Consider the following 20885-nt stretch of genomic DNA (forward strand, 5'->3'; position numbering starts at 1 on the left):
CACCTAGTTTATTAATTAATTTACAAAGTTTACGAAGTTTATTCATTTATTTATTTATTTACAAAGTTTTGCAGGTTGCTTAAATTTCAACAGAACTCCCGTTACAAGTCTACTACTGAATAAAACAGGGATGGGAGCTCACCTTTTATCCGACTGTGCACTACAAAGAGTAACTAAACGATATTTATGGTATTCTTTTTTTCTAATAATTGGCTTTAATTGAGACTGGAAATCGATGCCTCACAGCCTGAAGATGACTCAGTGGGACTGAGCTGAGGCTGATTGGTATATATGGTTCCTTTTCTTCTCTTCTTGGAGAATTTTCTTTATGTTCCCATATTGTTTTTTCCTTAGATAAACTATATTTTGTAGAGATGCTTTGATTCATATTGGCAGAATGGCAGTCTAATGGCACATATTTGTTTCTGCAGGAGGATTTTATTAACAAATTGCCAAACGACATTCTTATATCCATTCTGTGTCATTGTTAGTGTCAGAAAAACATAGGGGTGCTTTTACGTGGGTTCCAAGTCCTAGGTTCATTGATCTGGTGAATAATGTCTTCGAATCCCATCAAGGTACAAGGATAGATGAATTCACTGTCTGCTTCACTAATGGCAAAAGTTATAAAAGTGATATTGATCGTTGGCTCAACTTTGCATTAGAAAATAAAGTTCAAAAGCTTCATTTGAATTGTAGAATTGGGGGATATACTCTCTCAATACAGCTTCTTCATAATCATAGGCTTGATTCAACAACAGTCCTTCGTTTGGAATTCCTAAAAGTTTCTAGTGAGGTTGTTGAGTACATATTTATGTCATTGCCCATTTCTTGAAGTGTTAAGAGTGTCAGGCTCAAAGTCTCTTGTGCATCTAAAAGTTTATGGCCCTTGGCTCAAGCTGAAGAACTTAGAGATACTATTCTGCAGCTCCTTGAAACGTATTGAGATCTCTACAACAAATATTGTGTCATTTAAATACCATGGACCAAATACAAGCATATTTGTTAATGATGTTCCCCATCTTGCCGAGGCATCTATTAGGGGTGAGATTGCTTTCTATTTCCTCAAAAACATGTCCCGGTTCTCAGGCTATCTTTCTCGACTAGAGAAATTTGAACTGGACTTAATGTCACTCAAGGTAAGCATGTGCAATTGTTTCCTTCTATAATGCACACAGACACACATCAAACACATATTGTTAAAATTGTGTTTACTAATGTGTCATTTGGATTGAATTGCTAGATATTGGGAAGTTACCCCAGATTTCCTAAGTTAACAAATGTCAAGCACTTGGAGTTGGCGATATATGCTTATGATGCTTACAACCTTATATGTTGCACTTCATTCCTAATGGTGTCTCCTTTATTGCAAAGGCTAAAATTGAAGGTGAATATTCTAATTTCATATCTTGTAGTTCTAGAGTAGTGGATTTATTATTGTACAGTTTAATAATTCCTTTGACACTTGGTAATGTGAGCCTAATATGTACCCTTTTTTCTGCTTAATTTGTTGCCATGAATATGAGAATATCTTGTATAAATGAATTTTTGAGTTATTTAAATTCTGTTGAAAGTATTTATTGTTTTGTCTGGCAGCAGTTAGGGTTGCATATCAAATATAACTTGGTTTTCACTATTTTAAATATTGTGTTCTATGTCTATGCATTTGATTGATCATTATTTATCTACGTTCTCATTAGCAAACTTCTAGTAAGTATTGTAATGAATTCATATATAGCAAAAAGAATAACGTAGTCCTGTATTTATTTAGAATGAAAAGCTATTATAAGGAATCCTTTGTTTCTGCATTCTTCTCCCTAATCTTTTACGTTAAAATGGGATTTTTGATGCCAACTTCCCTCTATTCAGTGCTCCCGAGGGCTTTGGTAAATAGAAATCCAAAAGAACAATTCTCATTCCATTAGGATGGCTATCCCATTGTATGTTAATGAGCCCCTTTGCCACCTTCCTGATTTTCTTAATAGGATTATTATTTGCATTGTCAGTTTTTGCTACATGTATGATTGATAATAATCAAACATCATAAACATTATGGAGTTTGTTTGCTTTATTTATGATGTTATATTTTTTATGCTTGATGATAGAATGGATGTTGGGGTATAGAGTGTGAAGTTTTTCTGTTGGAAGATTAATTACAAGTAGCTTTAAATTCTTTCTGATAGATGCTTTTATTTTGTGCTCCACACTAACATTAAAGGAAGTAAAATGTTTATCTATTTCACTTTGGCAGATTTTAGGGCTAGAGTGCTTAAGTTTACAGTGCAAGAAGAAGAAGCAGAAAGCAAAGCCTCATCGCTGCCTGAAGGTGGTTGAACTGGGTGGTTTTGTTGGCTATGCAATTGATGTTGAACTTGCAAAAAATATACTTAAAAGGGCTGTGTCGCTTGAGAAACTGGTGATTGATCCTTGTGCATATTCATGGGGAGAGAGAGAAGAACGAACTGATCTGGAGTGTGTTATAGCTGCAAGAGCCTGTGCTAAGCAACTGGATATGAGTTTACCTCCTGGGGCTGAGTTGGTGATACTCTCTCTGTGAAGTTTCATAGCCAGATGGCTATACAAGATGAGGTTTAAGTAACAATAAATGATTTCTATTCAAGATGAACTTTTTTAAATCCTCAATTGCATTAAACAAGATCCATTGATGTAATCTTGGAACTTGGAAGTCCAATGAATCATCCTTTCACTTTTACACAGACACTTACTGAAACAAAAACAATGATTGCTGCCATTGGCTTTCCACAGACAGACTTGACAATAACAAATGAATAAAGATGGAGATATGGTGCAAGTGAAAGAGGATTTAAAGCTACCATCTCTTTGAGAAGGGAATGCAAGATAAAATCTAATCCATAGAATAAAAATTGGAGCATACCAGACTAATTGATTAATGATTTTCTTCGTTCTTTCTTCCTGTCCTTCTGATTCCCCAAAGGCTGTAGTGACGGAATACACATAGGTAACTTTTGTGGCCATAGACATGAGCACCCACATCTCCTTTTACCAAAAATTCAAACACATCCTGCCCAAATCCTCCTTCAACCTCTGCTTGCAAACATTGGCCTTTTCTTTTTTAATAATCAGGATTCAAGAATGTCTCTTAAAAAATGAAATGAATCACCCAGCAAGCAATGCTCCTACTTGTACATTAGTAAACGCCTATAAGCTGGCTTTTATTTTGTAGATTTAACAAGTTTTTTATTTTGTAGATTTAACAAGTTACTAATTCAGTTTAATATGATCACCATTTGGGTTATCTTAAATGACCTGAATCTTGAAGGCAGATATTTATGTGTGTAATAAATGTGAAGGGAATGTATGAAGTCAAGGATTCTGAGATTGAATTCATACATGACACCTAAAGGTTATATGGCTTTGTCTGTCCAATAAAGAGTTGGTAGCTGGCTTGTTGCTGCAAGTGGATAGGTTGTATATATTTATAAATTGTTGAGTAAAAGTCTTGTATTCTGTTGTACCTGTTTTGAATTGTCGCTTATTCCTCTAAGAGAGTCAGTGGTGGTTACTTGTTATTTTACGATCAATTTTCAGATATAAAAGTCATGCCAGAGTTTTTCAAAGCATGAGTTCCTTGAGTCCCTATCTATTTGATGCATTCAGACGATTTAAGGTAACTTAATGTGCACAACACTTCTAATAAGAGTTCTAAAGTGCTTCTAAAAAAACCCAAAACACTCAGAGGCTCCTACTGAGTTCGTACAGGTGGTCGAAATTAAAGTATGCATTGCATGGATGGCTTTGGGCTTGAGCCGATATATCTAGACCCATGCAAATTTTCGCAGTTGCCTATGACCTCTTCTCATTTTAAGTTACAAGTCAATGGTTATTTAGAGTAGGTTATAGAAATATGTAATTGAATTTGGTGGGAATTTAAATTTAAAAAAATAATATTCATATTGAATTGGGTTTTATATATTAAATATATTAATTTATATAAATAATTAATTACATATTATGTATATATTTTTGTATAATAATATTATAAATTTTATATATTATATTTTAAAAGTAAAATTTAACTATTTTCTATAATTATTAAATTTTAAAATATAAATTATTAATAAAATTATATATTTTATATAAAATTATTAATTAAAATTTCCCCAAAAAAAAAAAAAATTGAGGACAGCCTCATGAGTTCCATAATGCTTCCCAAGACGACGCAAGATCTTGCAATAGAAAGCCAGAAGCATCTAGAAGAAACCATCCGAGCAAGCTGCTTACCGATCCTCTCTTTCATGAACGACAATCTCTGTAACCCTGCTTTGTGGTCCTCCTCTTCTTCTATTACTACTAGTACCACCACAGCTTCACCCATTACTGCGGTTAGTAATATCCTTATTCTCATTCTCTCAAATCGATGTTGTAGCCAATGGCCATGCTGTATCTGATGCTATCTATCACTTGGGTGGTGGAAATGCTGATGGTGCACTACAGGTCATGGGTATTTGGATGAGGCTCTGTTTTGGTATAACAATTCCTTAGCTGCTCTACGTAGGATTTCGAATTCTCAAAAGGTAAAACTGGAATTTAGTTCATTTTCCCTTCATGATAATAATGTATGGATTAGTTTTCCAAAACAGAACCATGGATAGTAATGGCAACACTGTATGATAATAAACATTAGAAAAATGTGAAATTTGTTTGTTCCTGTAAATCTACTCACAAAGCTTTTATAAGGTTCAGATTGGACATAGAATCATCCTCCCTTCCCAATTTTACTACTTCGCAACCTCAAAACATGGTTTTCCCCGAAATATCTTCCTATGAATCCACCAAAAGGGATCAGAATCATCGATTTGAGCCGCTCATTATTATGTGGCTGCACAACTTATGCTTCTATACCATTCATCTATGTAATTAGCCCTGTCTTGCAAATTTGTGAAGTAAATTGCAATATTGTTGCACTATTTGCAGAATTATCAATGGTTTCTTTGTCCTCAAACAGGCAAAAGCATTTGAAACTGGTTCAACTACAAACAGTTCATCAGCTCCAGCAGATCAAGCGGAGGTTGAGAAATTAGAAAAACAAGCCTCCAATTTAAGAAAGGTAATTTCCGGTGAACCATGAATTCATCTTGATCGGTTATATTCTTCAGTACGGGTAGAGTGATGGCCCGGAGAACATTAGTGGATCACTAAAAGGGAGCAATTTATATAATCTTATTTGAATAATTCCATGCTAACAGTAACATAGAAAGTTTTAATCTCTTTAGAGCTTATCTGTGGCAATTTATATCCTTATTTGAATGATTTCATGCTAACGTAAAAATGTGTTAATCTCATTAGAGCTTAACTGTTCTTATTATATTGGCTTTTGGATATGATAGTGTCTATTAACGGATGTTGTTTGTCCTTTTCCTCAACTTTTTATTTTTTTTTTCTCTGAATTTGTTCTTTTCAATGTAGGAACTTGTGAACAAGAATGCACATCTCAAGCTTCTCATTGATCAATTACGAGATCTTATCACTGACATATCTACATGGCAAAGTCCTTGCTCTGTCTGAAGTTCATATCTTGACTTGAAAAGAGATGCCTAAGAATTGGTACTTGAATTGAGATGTCTACGTGAGGTGATCTTGTCTTGACATAGCTTTCTTTGCTAAACTTTTATATCCGTTCACTGGAGATTTTTCGAGTCAAGTGGTAGGAAGAGGATTGTGATTTTAGGTGGAAAATTAGTAATTCTGATTAAAAAGGTTTCATGATAGAACTTGTGAGGAATCTTGTATATCACGATATGTTCAGCATTATAAAGCTTCCATCGAAATAAATTTTAGCTGTAATCAACTTGATTATAGTTGTGCTAACATTTTGCAGTTGATAAAATAATATGAAAATGGCATCAGACCAAGTCCTAATGGGCAGTTTGTGAATCTTGTTTTTCAGAGTTTGAACCCTTAAAGCTGCATCTTGAGAATTAATAGGTTCCTCCAGCAAGTAGCCTAATAAGTTGTTTAAGACAAGCCTCAACATGTTTAGTTGAACTAGAAAGTGATCTGGAATTGCTACCTTTAGAAGCCCACTCTACTGCTGTATAGGTCTGTTCATACACACCAGTTTTGGTAGCAAATAATACTGCTGCTTTTAGCCAATTTTGTGAACCTCACCTTAGGTGCTTTCAATCTCCTTATGTTGGCAAGTACAAGAAACATTGTCTTCCCGCAACCCTTTTTTCTCCAATCTGATAATGCTTGAATTCGACCATTAAGAAACAATTCCTCATTAATTATTAAGCTGAATGGTGGAATGTTTTAAGTGGCTGTTTTAACCAAAGTATAAGTAGCAATGGAAGAGTCTTTATTGACTGAAATGCTCGCATTTATATGGAAATATAGTCAAGTATGAGGAGATTTAATGAATTATGTGAAATATTCAGCACTTTTCCTCTGAGCAAATAGTATATACATCGTCAAGGTGTCCCAGGTGAATATGTAAGACTGCTATTAATTATATTCATCCACATATCTATGAACTCCTCTTTGTTGTTTTTATGTGTGGTGAATGGTGATTAACCTGATTCTCATCACCCTAGCCTGTGCTTACAGTATCGTGTTACTGTTTCCATTGGCTGTGACGCTGATGGCTTCAATGATATCCTTATTATTACTTTTTCTGCTCTTTTATCTTTTCATGTTTTTGTAAGTTTTTCCTTGAAATAATCCTATCACTACTCATGAGTAATGAATATGGTGGCAAAACTGGAAATAGACAACTGGCTTTCTAGATGCGTCTATTGTGAATTATTTGCTGACCATGGGATCACGTGTATGACATTAAAATATTCTAGCAATTAAAAATTTTGGCAAACTGTTATGATGACAGTGTTTCCATTTATGCTGTAGATTTGTGCATGAGTCATGGGGGATACTTCTATGTGCTTGGACCTTGGAGTGTGACATTATACGGAGTATGCAAATGTGTCACCTTTAAAACTTCGGTTGATAAAGACCTTTGACTAATTGTTATTTTTACACTCGTGCTCTGCTCCCTAGGGTCCTGTAGTTATGTATATATCAGAGCCAGTGTGCTTAAAAGATTTCTAGGCCAAACGGTGAACCAAGTCAAGGTGGCCATCCTTAGTAGAAAGATTAGGAAATTTAAACTGGATAAATTACCATTTTTCTGTATGTGTTTGTATTGGCATCTTATAAGTGGAAACCAGTTTCCACTGTGGGTGGAAAAAATCATGGATCCTGACCCTTTGAGCAAGCATTTTGATTCTAGCAGAAGCAAGTGATATTAAAGAATTTAGGCCACATGTTTCAGCATTAGGCCGCATGTTTCAGCTCTCGCCTCTTGGGTTGGGAGTATATCAGAGGCACACAAATCATTTATGAGCAAATTTGGGTCATCATTCTGCTGTCTTTGTTTCTTACCTACTGTACAAAGCACAAATGAGTAACCAAAGAGAATAAGGTCCCATCTGCATCATGTCATTAAGTGTGCATCTGATCTTTTACCTAAATCAAAGATGTTCATTTGTAGACAAGTTTACTTGGCTAGACAATTTGCATTCGAGTGCTCGTAAAGACTCAAAACTAACCAAAACAACAATGGAGTAACACTTGACTCGTTTTTATTGCTTCCTACTGTGACAAATTTAATATATCTAATTCTGTAAGAGAGACATGGACGCAAATAGACGGAAGATATACTACTAATTATGGACTGAAGATCTGGTAGTGAGCGATGACCTCATATCTACAATTGCAGATTCATCTGCTCCTAAATTAATGGCCTCTTTGCTAGCCCTTATGAACCTTGTAACAGCACCCCTCACGTACTCGTGCGCTTCTCGCACATTCATCTTTTTGCTCATCCCATCAGGGAAGCTGCTCAAGAAGTGGTCGCCATTAAGAACCGCCGCTAGTTGAACTATCTCGCTCTGAAATTCAGATAGGCTACTATCTTCCTTTGCTTCGGTGCTTCTCATAGGCGCCACATTCGGCAAGGTCACTGCAAACAATTTTTGAAGGGACGAAACGCCCATGAATATCATCCAGCATTACATCAATACACAAAACTTATTTCACTAAAAAGCTTTAGAAATGGGATTGATACCTGGGCAGTCAGTCCTGGGAGAGGTTAACTCCCCAACAACTCCTTCAAATGTGCCAGCCCAAGCATCCCTGTGGGTCAAGAAATTGGAGGAGAGGTTGAAAATTTTCTTTATGGTGGCAGGGATCGATGAGTGCTCGAACTCTGAGTTTGGAGAAGGGCCACTTATCACTGGGGAAAAAAATGGAAAAGAAAAAAAAAACAGAACATCAGCCCAAAAAGAAACAAATAAATGCTATCGCAATATAAAAGAAAAGTGAAAGAATGAACTAAAGAACAAATCTATATTGATTCAGAAGTCCAAATAAATATTACCGGTGCCTTTCTTGATCCAAGGGGAGACCATAATTGTGGGCACACGAACGCCAAGGCGATCGAACTTGAAGAAATAAGGTGCAGGGCCGGTGTTCCCATCCGGGTTAGGGACATTGACATAAGGAGTCTTGACATGATCATAGAACCCACCATGCTCATCATAAGTAATGACCAAAAGGGTCTCATTCCATTGAGGACTAGACCTTAGTGCCTCATAAACCTCCTTGACAAGCTTTTGGCCATTGGCAACATCATGAGATGGGTGGTCATCATTCGCGGGCAATCCCTTAAGATCAAAATACCTTGGTTCAATTACAGTTAAGCTAGGTAACTTTCCATCTCTAGCATCTTTCTTAAACTTCAAATCGTATTGGTGAAACTTAAACACATACTTCAATTTCCTCATATTCCTGTAAAACAGAGTTGTGGGTATGTTCTGGAAGTAAATCCCAAAGTTCTTACCATTCTCATGAAGTGAATCAAATATAGTCTTTTGAGGGTACCCTTGAGCCAATTGCTTCTTAACATGGCTGGTTGAGCCGTGAGAGGTAGCAGAGTATACAAATAGCCTATTGGGTTGCGTTGGACCAGGGATTGAAGAGAACCACCTATCAAACACTGCAAATTCTTTTACCAGAGTGGCATAAACAGGCACAGATTCAGACCTAAAACCTTTCATGACAGTTTCAGAGAGGTTTTGAGACATCGTGAGCGCTTGTTCAACAAAGCCTGTCATGGAGGGAATTGGGCCATTGCCAAATACCTGTTGCTCCACAGCTTCAAAGGAGTGGCCAGGATCTGGATCCACGAACTCCGCATCATCTGTGAAGCAAATAGACTGTTGCTTTGGGTTCTGGGTCGATACAGGGTTACATTCTCTTCCTGTCACCCCATTGATTGCCGGATTCACCGTTTTCTTCATCCACCCAAGCATGTGATCGAAAGATCTGTTTTCCATCACCAAAACCACAATGGTCTTGATGGGATTTTGCTGTTGTGCAGTGGAAACACATGATAGAGTGAGAAACAGCAGGAAAATGGAGGAAAATGAAGGCGTTCTGGTTCTGAATCCTCTCATGCTGGTTTGATAAGAGGATAACCCTTGAGGCAAATGGGTTTATTTTAGCTTTAGCTTTAAGATGATGGGTTCTACTTTATATTGGAATCAAGAACTCACAAGGGAGCTATTGGCACGTCAAGTAAAATTTACTGGGTATCTTATATAGTTGCTGCTGTATATATCTATCTTTCCTTGGATATTTTTGACCGTGATAGAGGATTCATGTGTTGGTTTTGGTAGAGTACAGACACAGCAAAAGAATAAAGAAGCTTCTGGTTTTCATATGCAGTTTAGTTTTTGCTTTTCATGGCGTTTTTAAAAGAGCAGTAATCAAAATTCAAAAGTAAAAGCAGGAAAATGACTAAAATCGAGGGCAAACTTTATCGAACATGGCCATTTCTTTCGCAGATTCAGTTTTTATTTTCCCTGTGACATGACTTTATGCTACCAGACATTACTCTGAATTAATTCACCCATCATTTTCAAGTTTTTAGGGTTAGAGTTACTATGACAAAGTGATGGATTGAGCTTAATCAGAAAATATGAGGAATAATCAGATAGTAATCGAACAGTGACAATGGTTGGACCCAGTTCTGATAAGGAAACCATTTTTTGAAATTGAAACTAGTATCAAGAATGAATCTTTAGTCGACCTTACTTGATTTTATTTATTTTTTTATTTTTTTCTGAGAGCACACAGAAATCAGAATCAGTGAATCACAGGTAGTTACGTAGTTTGTGTTGTGCTGGCAACATGTAGGCACTTCTCTGTGTGAACTTTCAGAATTGGCAATTGTTTATCTATAGCATGAAAATGACTCAGATTTTTTAATTGATTATGCTTCCAAATTATATCCATGTAAATCTCTTTTGATGGGGAGATTTGTAATACACCCAAAATGGCACAGTTGGTGTATATGTTTGATGTGAAGTAAATAATGATAACAAGAGTCAAAAGAGAAACTAGGAAAATAAGAAAGGGAATTTGATGATAACAGCTTATAGTCAGCTGGTGAGTGTGGTGCATGTGAAAGCTATATAATTAATCTACTTGTTTGTATGCATTTTTAGGCCTACCAAATCTGACGCGTTTAATTTTAATTGAAATAAAAATTTAACATGTTTAATTCTCATTAATTACATCCCGTAATATGTGGGAATCCACTCATCAGTTCAGCTTTGATTATCTTCTTTATTAAAGAATAAAACATGTTTGGCCCCAAGGAAAATAAATGGTTTAAGGGAAAGAAATTTTGCTCAATTAGGTGAATTCAATTTCAATTTCATGCTCAACTGTGACCGCCCTACTTCCCACGTGACAATGTGAACGCAACTCTAATAGTCCAAAAACGAATTAGGTTGTATATAAAAAAAAAAAAAAATGTACCACAACAGGTCCAAACGATCAGTTGGGCCCCACACGCCGACAGTGAAAGTTGCGGCATTTTAGCTTAAAGACGAATGTACACACTAGCCGCTCCCTTTATATTGTTCGTGTTATGACTTTCGCGGTCCATCACTCGTAGCTCGCTGTGCAAATACTACGCCTGTCTGTTGACTGTGGCATATCTACAAACGTATGGTGAACAATGCATGGTATTGCATTGGTACTTTTTAAGATCGATTATATTTTAATGATTATTAATTGAAGGTCATTTCCAATCCCAGCTATCTGATCCTTACATTTCAAAGAGGGAAAATGGACCTTTCAAAGAGAGAAGAGTCAACTGTTGGTTTGTTGAGGCGAGGTGCCAATCCACACAATCTCACCGACAAGGCCAGGGCAAGGAAAATGCTAGGGGGCTCCAAATACCAACGTTGCCAAGGATAAATAGTTAAAAAGAATCCCACCCATTTTTCTATTGATTTTTCTCTTTAGAAAAAAACAGGCTGAGAAAGTGGGAGATTTTTTGTACCAGAAAGAATACACATGTACCTGATCAGCAATCAATACATGTGATTATGTGAAGTATCGTGGAGTACCCAGCAGGCCAGCACCAAGAAATTTTCTTCTTTCTTTTTTTCTTTTTTCTTGTGCATATGTAGTTCCACAAAAAACACACATCAAGCACAAGAAATGCCCTCCCAGCCAATTCCATCTTGGTCATTTAGTACAGGAGATTAATTTGTGTGAACTGTTAATTCTTTTTTCCCCCCTTTCATTTAGGCATTAGTAACCAGATCTTCTCAAGTACGCTAGTACACCTAACCCAGCAACCAGAGCCGCACCCGCTGCAACTGCACTGTATGCAGCAGCCCATGCATCTGCATGAGCATAATACATCTCTCCTGAAGTCGAACTCCCACGACCACCACGTATTCCAGAATAGTCTAAATGCAATCTCAGACCCTGCAAAATTCATCATAAATTTAAAGACTTCATTGTATAATGAATGATAGTATTATTATAGAGTTATTCAAGGATTTCTTTTATCCAAAAAAGTTAGTTGCTTTATGGATCTCTTGAGTCTGACAAAGAAAATGAAAGGTAAAATTGTTCCCTCACATCTCCTCTTAAGAACAGCATTAGAGAACCAACTGAAAGCAGAACCGTACCTTGAAACCAGCTAACTTTGCATGCTCAACGGCTGCTGTGAGATCACTATCTGACTCCAGAACAACTTTGTCACGGTCTTCATCTTCATACTTTAGTATGTGACAACAAATAAAGAAGGAACTAAGAGAGGGGAATCAAGAATCCAAGGTAATAGTTATAAAATACAAAGTTCTAAGTGTATACCAAAATTTGAGGCAAGTTGTTTCGGTCAATGTCATCCCCTAACCTCTGAAGTATTGCAGTTATTAGATCTGTCAAATTACGAGCATCTGGTACAAAAGAAAGTCAGAAACCAGGTTAATCATCTATTTTATGAAAATAATAATTTCTCAGAAAGTGAACAAATGATTTGTTGGCGCTTAAATCTCCTAAACCAAATGTCTGGCACATTAAGAAAGTCAAAAAGAAATATTTTTCAGTCCATAACAATGTTGTAAAGTGCCACATTTTAAGGCAAGTCGACTAGAAACATAAACCGGCAACAAAAGAGCCATCCACGAGCTACATGTATTCTATATGCAATGTGGAAAACACATTAATACCCTAGCATAAACAGCAAATAATAATAATAATAATAAATAAATAAATAAATATATCTCACCACAAGTAAATCTGTGCAGTCGCCCTTTCTTGTCTTGAATTTTGAAACCAAACGTGTTTGGCATTCCTGATGAAGGATAGGGCAGAGATCTTCCTGTCTCTCCTCCTTCAGAAGGCAATTTCAAAGAACCTTCACTGAAATGTCACCAAATTATGTGTTAGTAAACATTGATAGAAGAAACCAGAATCTACTGTAACAATAAGACCAAAGCAAATAACCTCCGTGTATCCTCATCATCCTCATTGGGACTTAAAGCCATTGCAGAATCCCAAAACTTTTGCATCATTGTGCTTGCTGCCTCATTATTTACTCCAGCAGTACTTCCAACCTGATTATCAAAGGAATGACAAGAATATTTTCATTCTGCTTCATAATAAAGATATCAAGGAATCATAACATAACATGTGTTTCTCTTGAAAAGCAAGTAAATTTTGCCCCCAGTGTGGAGGGCAAAATGTCATCTATCATTGACTGGGTTACAAAATGAGGGGTAAACCCTCATCTCAGGCATGAGTGGATTTGAAAGCCAAGAGATACCAGCCAACAAAGCTGGCACTCACTGTTATTAGGATTTGTGGCCATATCATATAACACCTTTTATCCTATAAAATAACAATTTATCTGAATTTCTGATAAATGCAACTTGCAGAGGGACAATGTAGAGCGCAATATATTTTGGGAAGGTAGGGACTCTACTTACTGTGGCAACTGCTGCATGAGTAATATGAATCACATCAACCACAGCAACTATATTCCCATCTGTATTCAAACATTCAGGCTCATCAGAACCTAAGACGACAAAACATGAAAAATTTTACTCTTCATTTATGATGATACTTGAAAACATATTACCCCTATTTACCACTGGAAGGTGCAAAAATTTTCCATCATGCATTGTATGCAGAGCATCAACAATTGGAGTATCAATGGTTGCACATTCAGGGTTAGGAGTCATGACCTGTAGATAAAATCAAAAGAACAAATACCTGAATAAACATCATTTTCTTGTAGTAATAAGAGATGCATATTACATTTTTATGTCTTGTCACAAGTAATATACAGAACATATATGAAATTTTATTTGACAGAACCACTTGTATAAGTAGGGTCATCAGAAAGACAAAAATACCTTCTCCACAACAACGGAATCTGGAGGGAGATTTTGTGCTATTACCCGCATCAAGATATCCTTAGAGCTGACAGAAAGATCCACAGATTGTAACATAAAATAAACAAAAAATTTCCTGCTTTCAGATTTACATTGAAAAAACACATTGAGTATGTAAACTATTCACTGGATCAGAAACTAAAGGAAAGACTCACGTCAAAATTCCCCGAGGTTTGTGATCAACAATCACCACTGCAGAGCTTGACTGAAATTCAAGCATCTTCTTTGTCACTGCCAAAACTGTTTCTGTTGGTGAAACTGTTACAACCCTGAAAGATGAAACAATGTATTAAGATAATAAACTTGCACATAAAACCAAATAAACAATGTAACACAGCAAAAAAAAAAAATCAATAAAACAAATTATTACCTACTTTGAATTCTCCGGAATTATTGTAGATATAGATGGCCTGAACATCCGCTCTCGAAGTGTCTCAATGTATGTATAAGGTCCTGCATGTCAACCAATAAAGAAACATGTAGGAAACTAATTGATTAAAATCTCAGTAAGAAGGTAACCACAGAAGGTCTAAAGAGGACAGGAACATTTTCCACCAACCAGAAAAAGATGTCCCCCAGTTTTTTTCTACACCTTCAACAGCTGCAGCAACAGCTTTTCCCTTCTCAGCAGCCCTTTCCATACGAGCAATAGCATCATATAAACACTTTGCTATATCAAGTAAAGCAATGACCTCTCCGTTTTCCACAACGGGCAAATGTCTGAATTTTCCTGTATATAACAATATCTTGAAGGGTTAAGATTAAAATAATACAATATAATGGTTCTCAGTTCACTACCAACCTTGAACCATCTTCTGTAGAGCTTCCACTGCAAGAGTATCAGAAAGAACAAACACTGGGTTCCTGGTCATTACTTTGGAAACAGGAGTTTCCTCAAGATTAACCTCACTAGCAATAACTCTTGTTGCTATATCCTACAACAAAAAGAGAGTGGCACATGAAATATAACACATTAATGTAAAAAAAAAAAAAAGCGGAATTTTTTTTTGGCAGTCTACTGTGCAAAAGGCCATAGATTACCTTGTCTGTAAGGATTCCACAAAGTAATGCATTTGAGTCTGTTAGCAATAAGGCATCAACTCTACGAGCAGCCATACGACGGCAAGCATCATAAATACTAGTAGTTTCAGGTACTGTTAGGGCCTTTGAGAGGCGCAATCTTTTTACTGTACGCTCACCAGTTAGTCCCCTGTTCCAAATGCAGGTGTAAATGGAAGGCTACTCTAGTGGTGTAGGATGAAGTATCAAGGTAGCTGAGTTCATATCTGAGTGCATCAACTATGGTGCACAAATGTCATGAATCTTGTTTAAGGCATGGATGAGTACATTTACATTCCAAGATATTGACCTACCAGAAGAAATGATTGGGATGCCAAACCATACAAACTTTTGCAGAATATTAGAAGCAAAACATACTGCTAAAGAATTTCCAATTACATAAGACACCAATGACTTTGACATCTCTTAAAGACATGAATCTAAAGATTAAGCAGCTGAGAATTTGACTATTTAACATCTAGCGAGGGCAACGCCATACATTTTTGGATTTAATTAGCTCAAGCATCTGAATAGTGCTTGAGAGAGAGGTAGTGCATTTTTCCCGAATGATTGAGTGGGATCTTTTTTATTTTTTATTTTTTTATTTTTATTTTTATTTTTATTTTTATTTTTTTTTTGGGGGGGGGGGGGGGGGGGGTGGGGAAGAGATTCCTTACTTTAATCAAACCTAAATGTTTACCTCCATTATACCTTTTTCATTTCAGAACTATTCCTCTAGAGCAAATAAGAATATATATTTCAATTCACTTGTTATTTTATGTTTTCCTCTCTTCTTCACTTCAGATCTAATAGGAGAAAGGTTACATAAGGTTATATGAGACAAACACTCAGGTCTTGTTTGGTTATCAGGAACAAAAAAGGAACTGGAAAGAATCATGCATTCAATTCTCCGTCTGTTTGGTAAACTCGAACTAACAAAATGGGAAAGGTGAATCACAAATGAAAATTATTACATACCCTGATTTTCTTTACTACACAGGAGCCATGCTTTAGAAATTATAAATGGCAATGCTTTCACTTCATCCTCAATCCCTCAATTCCAGTAATCAAACCAAGCCTAAATGCTGCAATTTAATCAATAGATTTACTTCCACTAATCTACAATTTTTTTTATCACTTAAAAAAAATTAAAAATAGATTCTTTGGCACGCACGGCATTGAGAACTAGCCTTCAGCCCTAGTTTACCATAAAATGATATGCGTATTCTCAGTCAAAGTAAGAACATTTTCCTCGCCACTTAAACTAATTAGCAGTTCAATTAACTAAATAAACATAGAAAAAAAAATGGCAACTCCTTTCCTTTCAATAAAAATAAGTGCAGTTGGCAACTAACATCTTTGCAATTGCAACAATCGCTATACAGTTGCAAATTCTCATTCCCTTCACCAAAAATTTGAATGGCCCAAGTGATTTAATAAATAATAAATGATAAATGGTTAAATTCTTCAGCCCAGAAATACACTAAAATCAGAATCCAGCAGTTCCTCACCATATAATGCATTAAATTTAGAAGCGCACAAAAAGGGTAATGAAGAATTAAGCAAAAAGGTAATTACTCAAGTAACTAAAGAAAATGCAAAGAAACGAACCCGGGCCGAGAAATGATGAAAGATTTTCGTGCAGAATCAGGGGCTCCACCATTCTCAAATGATTTCTTCCTCCCAATCATAGAAGCCGAATTTGACAACGTCAGACTTTTCCTGGAAGATCCGCCTTGACTGGCCATCTTCACGTATAATCCACACACAATTCACAATCTATTTCACTCCAAATTCCTGCAACCAACCACCAATTTATCAGATTATGCATCTTATTTGGAGAACTAATTCTGATTTTTCACCCATGAAAAATTCTTTTATAATATGCAACAAACAAGAAAAACTCACGAATTGAGTCAAAAAAGAAACTAAAATTTGATGAACACAGCCTCAGTAATAATCAAGAAAATTAATTTGCAGAAAACTGGATGGTGAGGAATTTGGTATCAAGATTCTGGAGGGAAGAAAGGTGGCTAACACGAGTTGGAAATTTTGCGAGGGAAAAAAAGTTGAAACCAATAGCAGGTCGGGATTGTTATCGGAAAATAAAGATTTTCCGTAATATTCACCGACCGCCGAGGCGGAGAGAAAGAAAGATGAGAGACGGAATTTAAGGGAGGTGGCAAGACACTGAAACCTAGAAAACAAAAAATGAGAGGACGTAAAATTTGCCATGCGATGGAATGGGGCCCAATGAAATTCGCGCACGCTAACGATTTTAACTGAAATTACTCCAATTTCACAGGAATTTTAAAGGCTTTTTTTTTTTTCGTTAAACGGTCGATTTTTAATTAAAGTAAACCCTCCTATACGTAATCAGTCGCTAAATCTAGTCATCGAGATGCCAAGGACCTTGAAATTAAAAATATTATATATTAATATTTTTCATTTTTATTCCGTATTTAAATTTTATACGATAATAACAATAATAAAGAATGTTTGGAAGATAAAAATTAAGGATTGGCAATGATCATAAATTCATAACTAAAGAAGAATCGAACGTCTGTATGATGATATGCTGCATGCTTATACCTGTTCTTTTAACTTTCCGTTAAACCCAGTTCATTCCAAGCATGCTATAAGGGAAAGGCCCAATCCTGCACCGTATACTTTGGCTGTGATTTTTCCTCGATTACTGATGTTTACCATGTCCTCAGGCTTCAGTAGAATTAAATTGTGTGCGCGTGAAAAGTGAATAAGGGGAGAGATTCAAATGAAGAGAGGATATGTTTTGCTGGCTACCTTTGTTTTGCTGGCTACCATCGAATTTTCTGGCGTTCTACTCATCAATCATCGATTTATCATCATATTCATTCCTAGCTACTTCCTCCCTCTATTATTTTTTTTTTTTTTAACATTGAAAGCAAAGAGTAAACAAGTTGATCTCCAGATGGAGTTTCTTTTTTCTTTTTTCCTTGTATTTTTTTAATTGGATTAATATATTATTCAGTTTGAAAATCCTCTTAAAAAAAAAAAAGGAAAATGTCCCTCATTTTCAGGTGAATTCATCTATCTGGATTGTAATTGAGATAATGAAATCAAGTATTAATAAATTAAATTTTGGTTATTTCCAATTTAAATTGAAATCCAATTTGATTACATTATTCAATTAAGAAATTTTTATCCTCCGAGCATAATAGATTAGAAATTCACCATAAAAATTAGAAAATATTAATTTTTTTAATAATTTTTTTCCTGGTTTCCAAACACGAAATTTTCTAATCACGCTCAATCATGCCACTCTATATCGACATTTTTATAATAGACAAGCTGGAAATTAGTATGCTTTGCTCAATCGTATACAACGAGGAGCAACATACATATATACACAGCAGAGTGTGTGTGTATATATATATATAGAGAGAGAGAGAGTAGACTAATTTGAATTGAAGACATAAGTAGTTTAATCGTGTGCCCTAAGTCGCTCTCGAACGCTTGAGATGTAATTTGAAGCTTTTTCATCAATGGTTTCGTCGTAGCCGTAGGATTTATAACCAATTCCTGAATTGGTGTTAAGAGTTCTTGTCCTTGGGAGGATGATGCTGTAGTCCATCATAGATCCCCGTAGAAGCAACCGAAGATGGGTAGGACTTCACATATAGCGCAGAAGAGGATGCTGGTTGATGCGAAGACATGACTAGCATATGTTTGGCCTCCATCATTAATTCCTACTGATTTCAACTTGTGATTTCTGAATGCAGGAGAAGTTTGTATTTATTAGAATAAATATTTAAAATTTATTAAATTATGGTAATATGTAAATCTGTTATAGAAAAACTTGGGTGATTTTTATGGCTTTCAATGTGAAGCCCATACAATTTTAGATGGAGTTTCATTTGAGCCCAACTCATCTAAAACTTCTGGCCCAACACCGCTGCCCGCCGGCCTACCCGGCAGTCACCCCCTCTCTCCTGGGTTTTCGCTTTTCTTCTCGACGCCACTTCGTTGAGTTGAAGCTTGGTAACGGAGGAAAGAATGGCCACTGCCCTAGCCCGCATCTCTAGAAAAGCCCTAGCGTCCTCGCACCCCCACCTTAGCCGCACCTTCTCCGCTGATGCTGGGGCATCAACCAAATCTATAACGCCGTCGCCCGATCGAGTCAAGTGGGACTATCGAGGTCAAAGGCAGATAATCCCGTTGGGTCAGTGGATTCCCAAGGTCGCCGTCGACGCCTATGTCGCACCCAATGTCGTCCTAGCGGGTCAGGTTACGGTCTGCGATGGAGCGTCAGTTTGGAGCGGATCGGTCCTCAGGGGTGATCTCAACAAGATCACAGTCGGCTTCTGCTCCAATGTTCAAGAGCGGTGCGTTATGCATGCCGCCTGGAACTCGCCTACAGGTTCGAGTTCTTTTTTTTTTTTTAATCATTTTCTTATTTGATTTCCTGGGGCTTTAGGCCATTTGAGTTTTATTGTGCTAAATTTGGGAATTTTTAGTGGATATTTGAATGAAGTTGAGCCTCTGATTTGTTAGAGTTTTAGGTAATTTTTAGGTTTTATTGTGCTAAAACGGAGAATTTTTAGTGGATATTTAAGTGATCTTGAACTTACTTAGGACTTGTCAAGTTGGGGAGGTCTTCTGTTGCTGCAATTGTTCGCCTTCTTTCTCTATACTCTTGTGCGCTCTGATGTTGCATGCGAATTTCCCTTTGTTAAGGTGCTGAGCATCAATGTAGATTGGAAAACATATGTGATCTTTTTATGTTCTATGGGTCTGTATGGAGGAAAATTATAACATGCATTGCCGATGGGTGATGATACTATACCAAGGGTTCCTTAGCATACGTCCCTCCCATATGCTCCCTGCTTATTGATTTTTCTGGGGTAAAATAGTTGCATTATTTCACAGTAAATGTGAAATCCAAAGAAATGCAAATGTGATTCCTTATTATGAACTCCGTTTAGGACCTCTGATTTTATATTTCTATACTACTTGTGTCAGGGCTGCCGGCAGAGACATCCATTGAAAGGTTTGTGACAATTGGTGCATACAGTCTCTTGCGATCCTGCACAATTGAGCCAGAATGCATTATCGGACAGCACTCTATCCTCATGGAAGGTTCTTTGGTGGAGACACACTCAATACTTGAAGCAGGGTCAGTAGTTCCCCCAGGAAGGAGAATTCCAACTGGTGAACTTTGGGCAGGAAATCCAGCAAGGTTTGTGAGGGCTTTGACTCATGAAGAGACTTTAGAAGTCCCAAAACTTGCTGTTGCAATTAACGATCTCAGCAAAAACCATTTCTCCGAGTTTCTTCCTTACTCTACAGTATATTTAGAGGTTGAGAAGTTGAAGAAGAAGTTAGGCATTTCTATCTGATGCTTTTAACTGTCATGTTTTTATGTGTCGGTTAATGGCAAGGAAATAAATAGCTGGAGAACATATAAAGCAAGCTTTCATGTTTCTTTTGTTTGTATTTGATTTTGTTGGTTGTTGAAAGAGCTGGTTGTGAATTTCAACCAAATGGGTGAATGGTAGTCACTGGAGGCACTTGTCAATTGTATTTGGTTTGCATACTAAAGCTTACTGTACTTGGCTTTGTCCAGCCTTTCTTGATGTTGGCTGTCGAGAACTTGTCCATTTTCCCTTCATATCAAAGAAGATACTCCAGTTCATTAGGGAAACAGCATCGCTGGGTTTACGTCACCAAATCAAAAAAACTAATATGAGTTAATTAGTGTGCTTTATCGATATAGGGGGTTCTAATATCATGTCTCGGTTGTCATGAGAATTATTTTGATGGAAACTATTTAGGGTTCGTTGCTGTATGTTCATAATGAATTATAACCATTTCTGCAATAGTGATCTCTCTCCTTTGGAAATGGCAATTGAGTTTCAACCATTCTCACTGTTGAGTAATGGCAAGCAAGCAAGTTGATATGCTGAAGTTGCAGTATCACTCCTAACTGGGGTTGCTAGGTTATGTAACAAGTGGCTGAGATGCATATATAGCAAAGCTATTTTT

The 20885-nt window shown here is 36.5% G+C and overlaps 4 protein-coding genes and 1 pseudogene across 5 annotated transcripts; 3 read left to right on the plus strand and 2 right to left on the minus strand.

The window, feature by feature from the left end:
- Positions 1–448: 448 nt before the first annotated feature.
- On the plus strand, positions 449–2626 carry LOC110671866 (uncharacterized; annotated as a pseudogene).
- A 1528-nt stretch (positions 2627–4154) lies between these two features.
- LOC110671918 (mediator of RNA polymerase II transcription subunit 30) lies at positions 4155–5850 on the plus strand. Its single transcript, XM_058132601.1, is given in 5 exon segments — positions 4155–4382; positions 4384–4468; positions 4471–4556; positions 4988–5089; positions 5449–5850. Coding segments are annotated over 5 exon segments (582 nt in total). The 5' UTR covers positions 4155–4172; the 3' UTR covers positions 5548–5850.
- Positions 5851–7442: 1592 nt separating this feature from the next.
- On the minus strand, positions 7443–9945 carry LOC110671916 (non-specific phospholipase C6). Its single transcript, XM_021834540.2, has 3 exons — positions 8417–9945; positions 8105–8272; positions 7443–7999 (listed from the first exon to the last, which is right to left on the minus strand). The coding sequence occupies exons 1-3, from the start codon at positions 9492–9494 to the stop codon at positions 7701–7703; spliced, it is 1545 nt and encodes a 514-aa protein (XP_021690232.2). The 5' UTR covers positions 9495–9945; the 3' UTR covers positions 7443–7700.
- A 1349-nt stretch (positions 9946–11294) lies between these two features.
- LOC110671914 (CBS domain-containing protein CBSCBSPB1) lies at positions 11295–17089 on the minus strand. Of its 2 annotated transcripts, XM_021834539.2 has the most exons (15): positions 16770–17089; positions 16473–16658; positions 14844–15012; positions 14605–14737; positions 14362–14532; positions 14177–14255; positions 13958–14071; positions 13764–13830; positions 13487–13592; positions 13335–13393; positions 12853–12962; positions 12635–12768; positions 12217–12302; positions 12033–12122; positions 11295–11826 (listed from the first exon to the last, which is right to left on the minus strand). In XM_021834539.2, the coding sequence occupies exons 2-15, from the start codon at positions 16607–16609 to the stop codon at positions 11647–11649; spliced, it is 1635 nt and encodes a 544-aa protein (XP_021690231.2). In that variant the 5' UTR covers positions 16610–16658; positions 16770–17089; the 3' UTR covers positions 11295–11646. The 2 variants fall into 2 exon arrangements, with proteins under 2 accessions (XP_021690231.2, XP_057988583.1); XM_058132600.1 differs by lacking the exons at positions 14844–15012; positions 16770–17089 and having other exon boundaries at positions 16473–16602.
- Positions 17090–18824: 1735 nt separating this feature from the next.
- On the plus strand, positions 18825–20544 carry LOC110671917 (gamma carbonic anhydrase-like 2, mitochondrial). Its single transcript, XM_021834541.2, has 2 exons — positions 18825–19260; positions 19863–20544. The coding sequence occupies exons 1-2, from the start codon at positions 18897–18899 to the stop codon at positions 20237–20239; spliced, it is 741 nt and encodes a 246-aa protein (XP_021690233.2). The 5' UTR covers positions 18825–18896; the 3' UTR covers positions 20240–20544.
- The last annotated feature ends 341 nt before the right edge of the window (positions 20545–20885 follow it).

The sequence above is a fragment of the Hevea brasiliensis genome, chromosome 13 (assembly GCF_030052815.1).
Source record: "Hevea brasiliensis isolate MT/VB/25A 57/8 chromosome 13, ASM3005281v1, whole genome shotgun sequence".
In the NCBI taxonomy this organism is placed as follows: Eukaryota; Viridiplantae; Streptophyta; class Magnoliopsida; order Malpighiales; family Euphorbiaceae; genus Hevea; species Hevea brasiliensis.

Bases quoted from the DNA above. Each gene is read 5' to 3' on its own strand.
- LOC110671916 (XM_021834540.2), bottom strand. From the start codon at position 9,494: ATGAGAGGATTCAGAACCAGAACGCCTTCATTTTCCTCCATTTTCCTG. The intron at 8,273-8,416 runs GTAATATTTATT...TTTTTTCCCCAG, and splicing joins TTGGATCAAGAAAGGCACCG to TGATAAGTGGCCCTTCTCCA. The intron at 8,000-8,104 runs GTATCAATCCCA...AATTGTTTGCAG, and splicing joins TCCCAGGACTGACTGCCCAG to TGACCTTGCCGAATGTGGCG.
- LOC110671914 (XM_021834539.2), bottom strand. From the start codon at position 16,609: ATGGCCAGTCAAGGCGGATCTTCCAGGAAAAGTCTGACGTTGTCAAAT. The intron at 15,013-16,472 runs GTTCGTTTCTTT...CATTTGGAACAG, and splicing joins TTCATCATTTCTCGGCCCGG to GGGACTAACTGGTGAGCGTA. The intron at 14,738-14,843 runs GTAATCTATGGC...TTTTTGTTGTAG, and splicing joins GTGGAATCCTTACAGACAAG to GATATAGCAACAAGAGTTAT.
- LOC110671917 (XM_021834541.2), top strand. From the start codon at position 18,897: ATGGCCACTGCCCTAGCCCGCATCTCTAGAAAAGCCCTAGCGTCCTCG. The intron at 19,261-19,862 runs GTTCGAGTTCTT...TACTTGTGTCAG, and splicing joins CGCCTGGAACTCGCCTACAG to GGCTGCCGGCAGAGACATCC.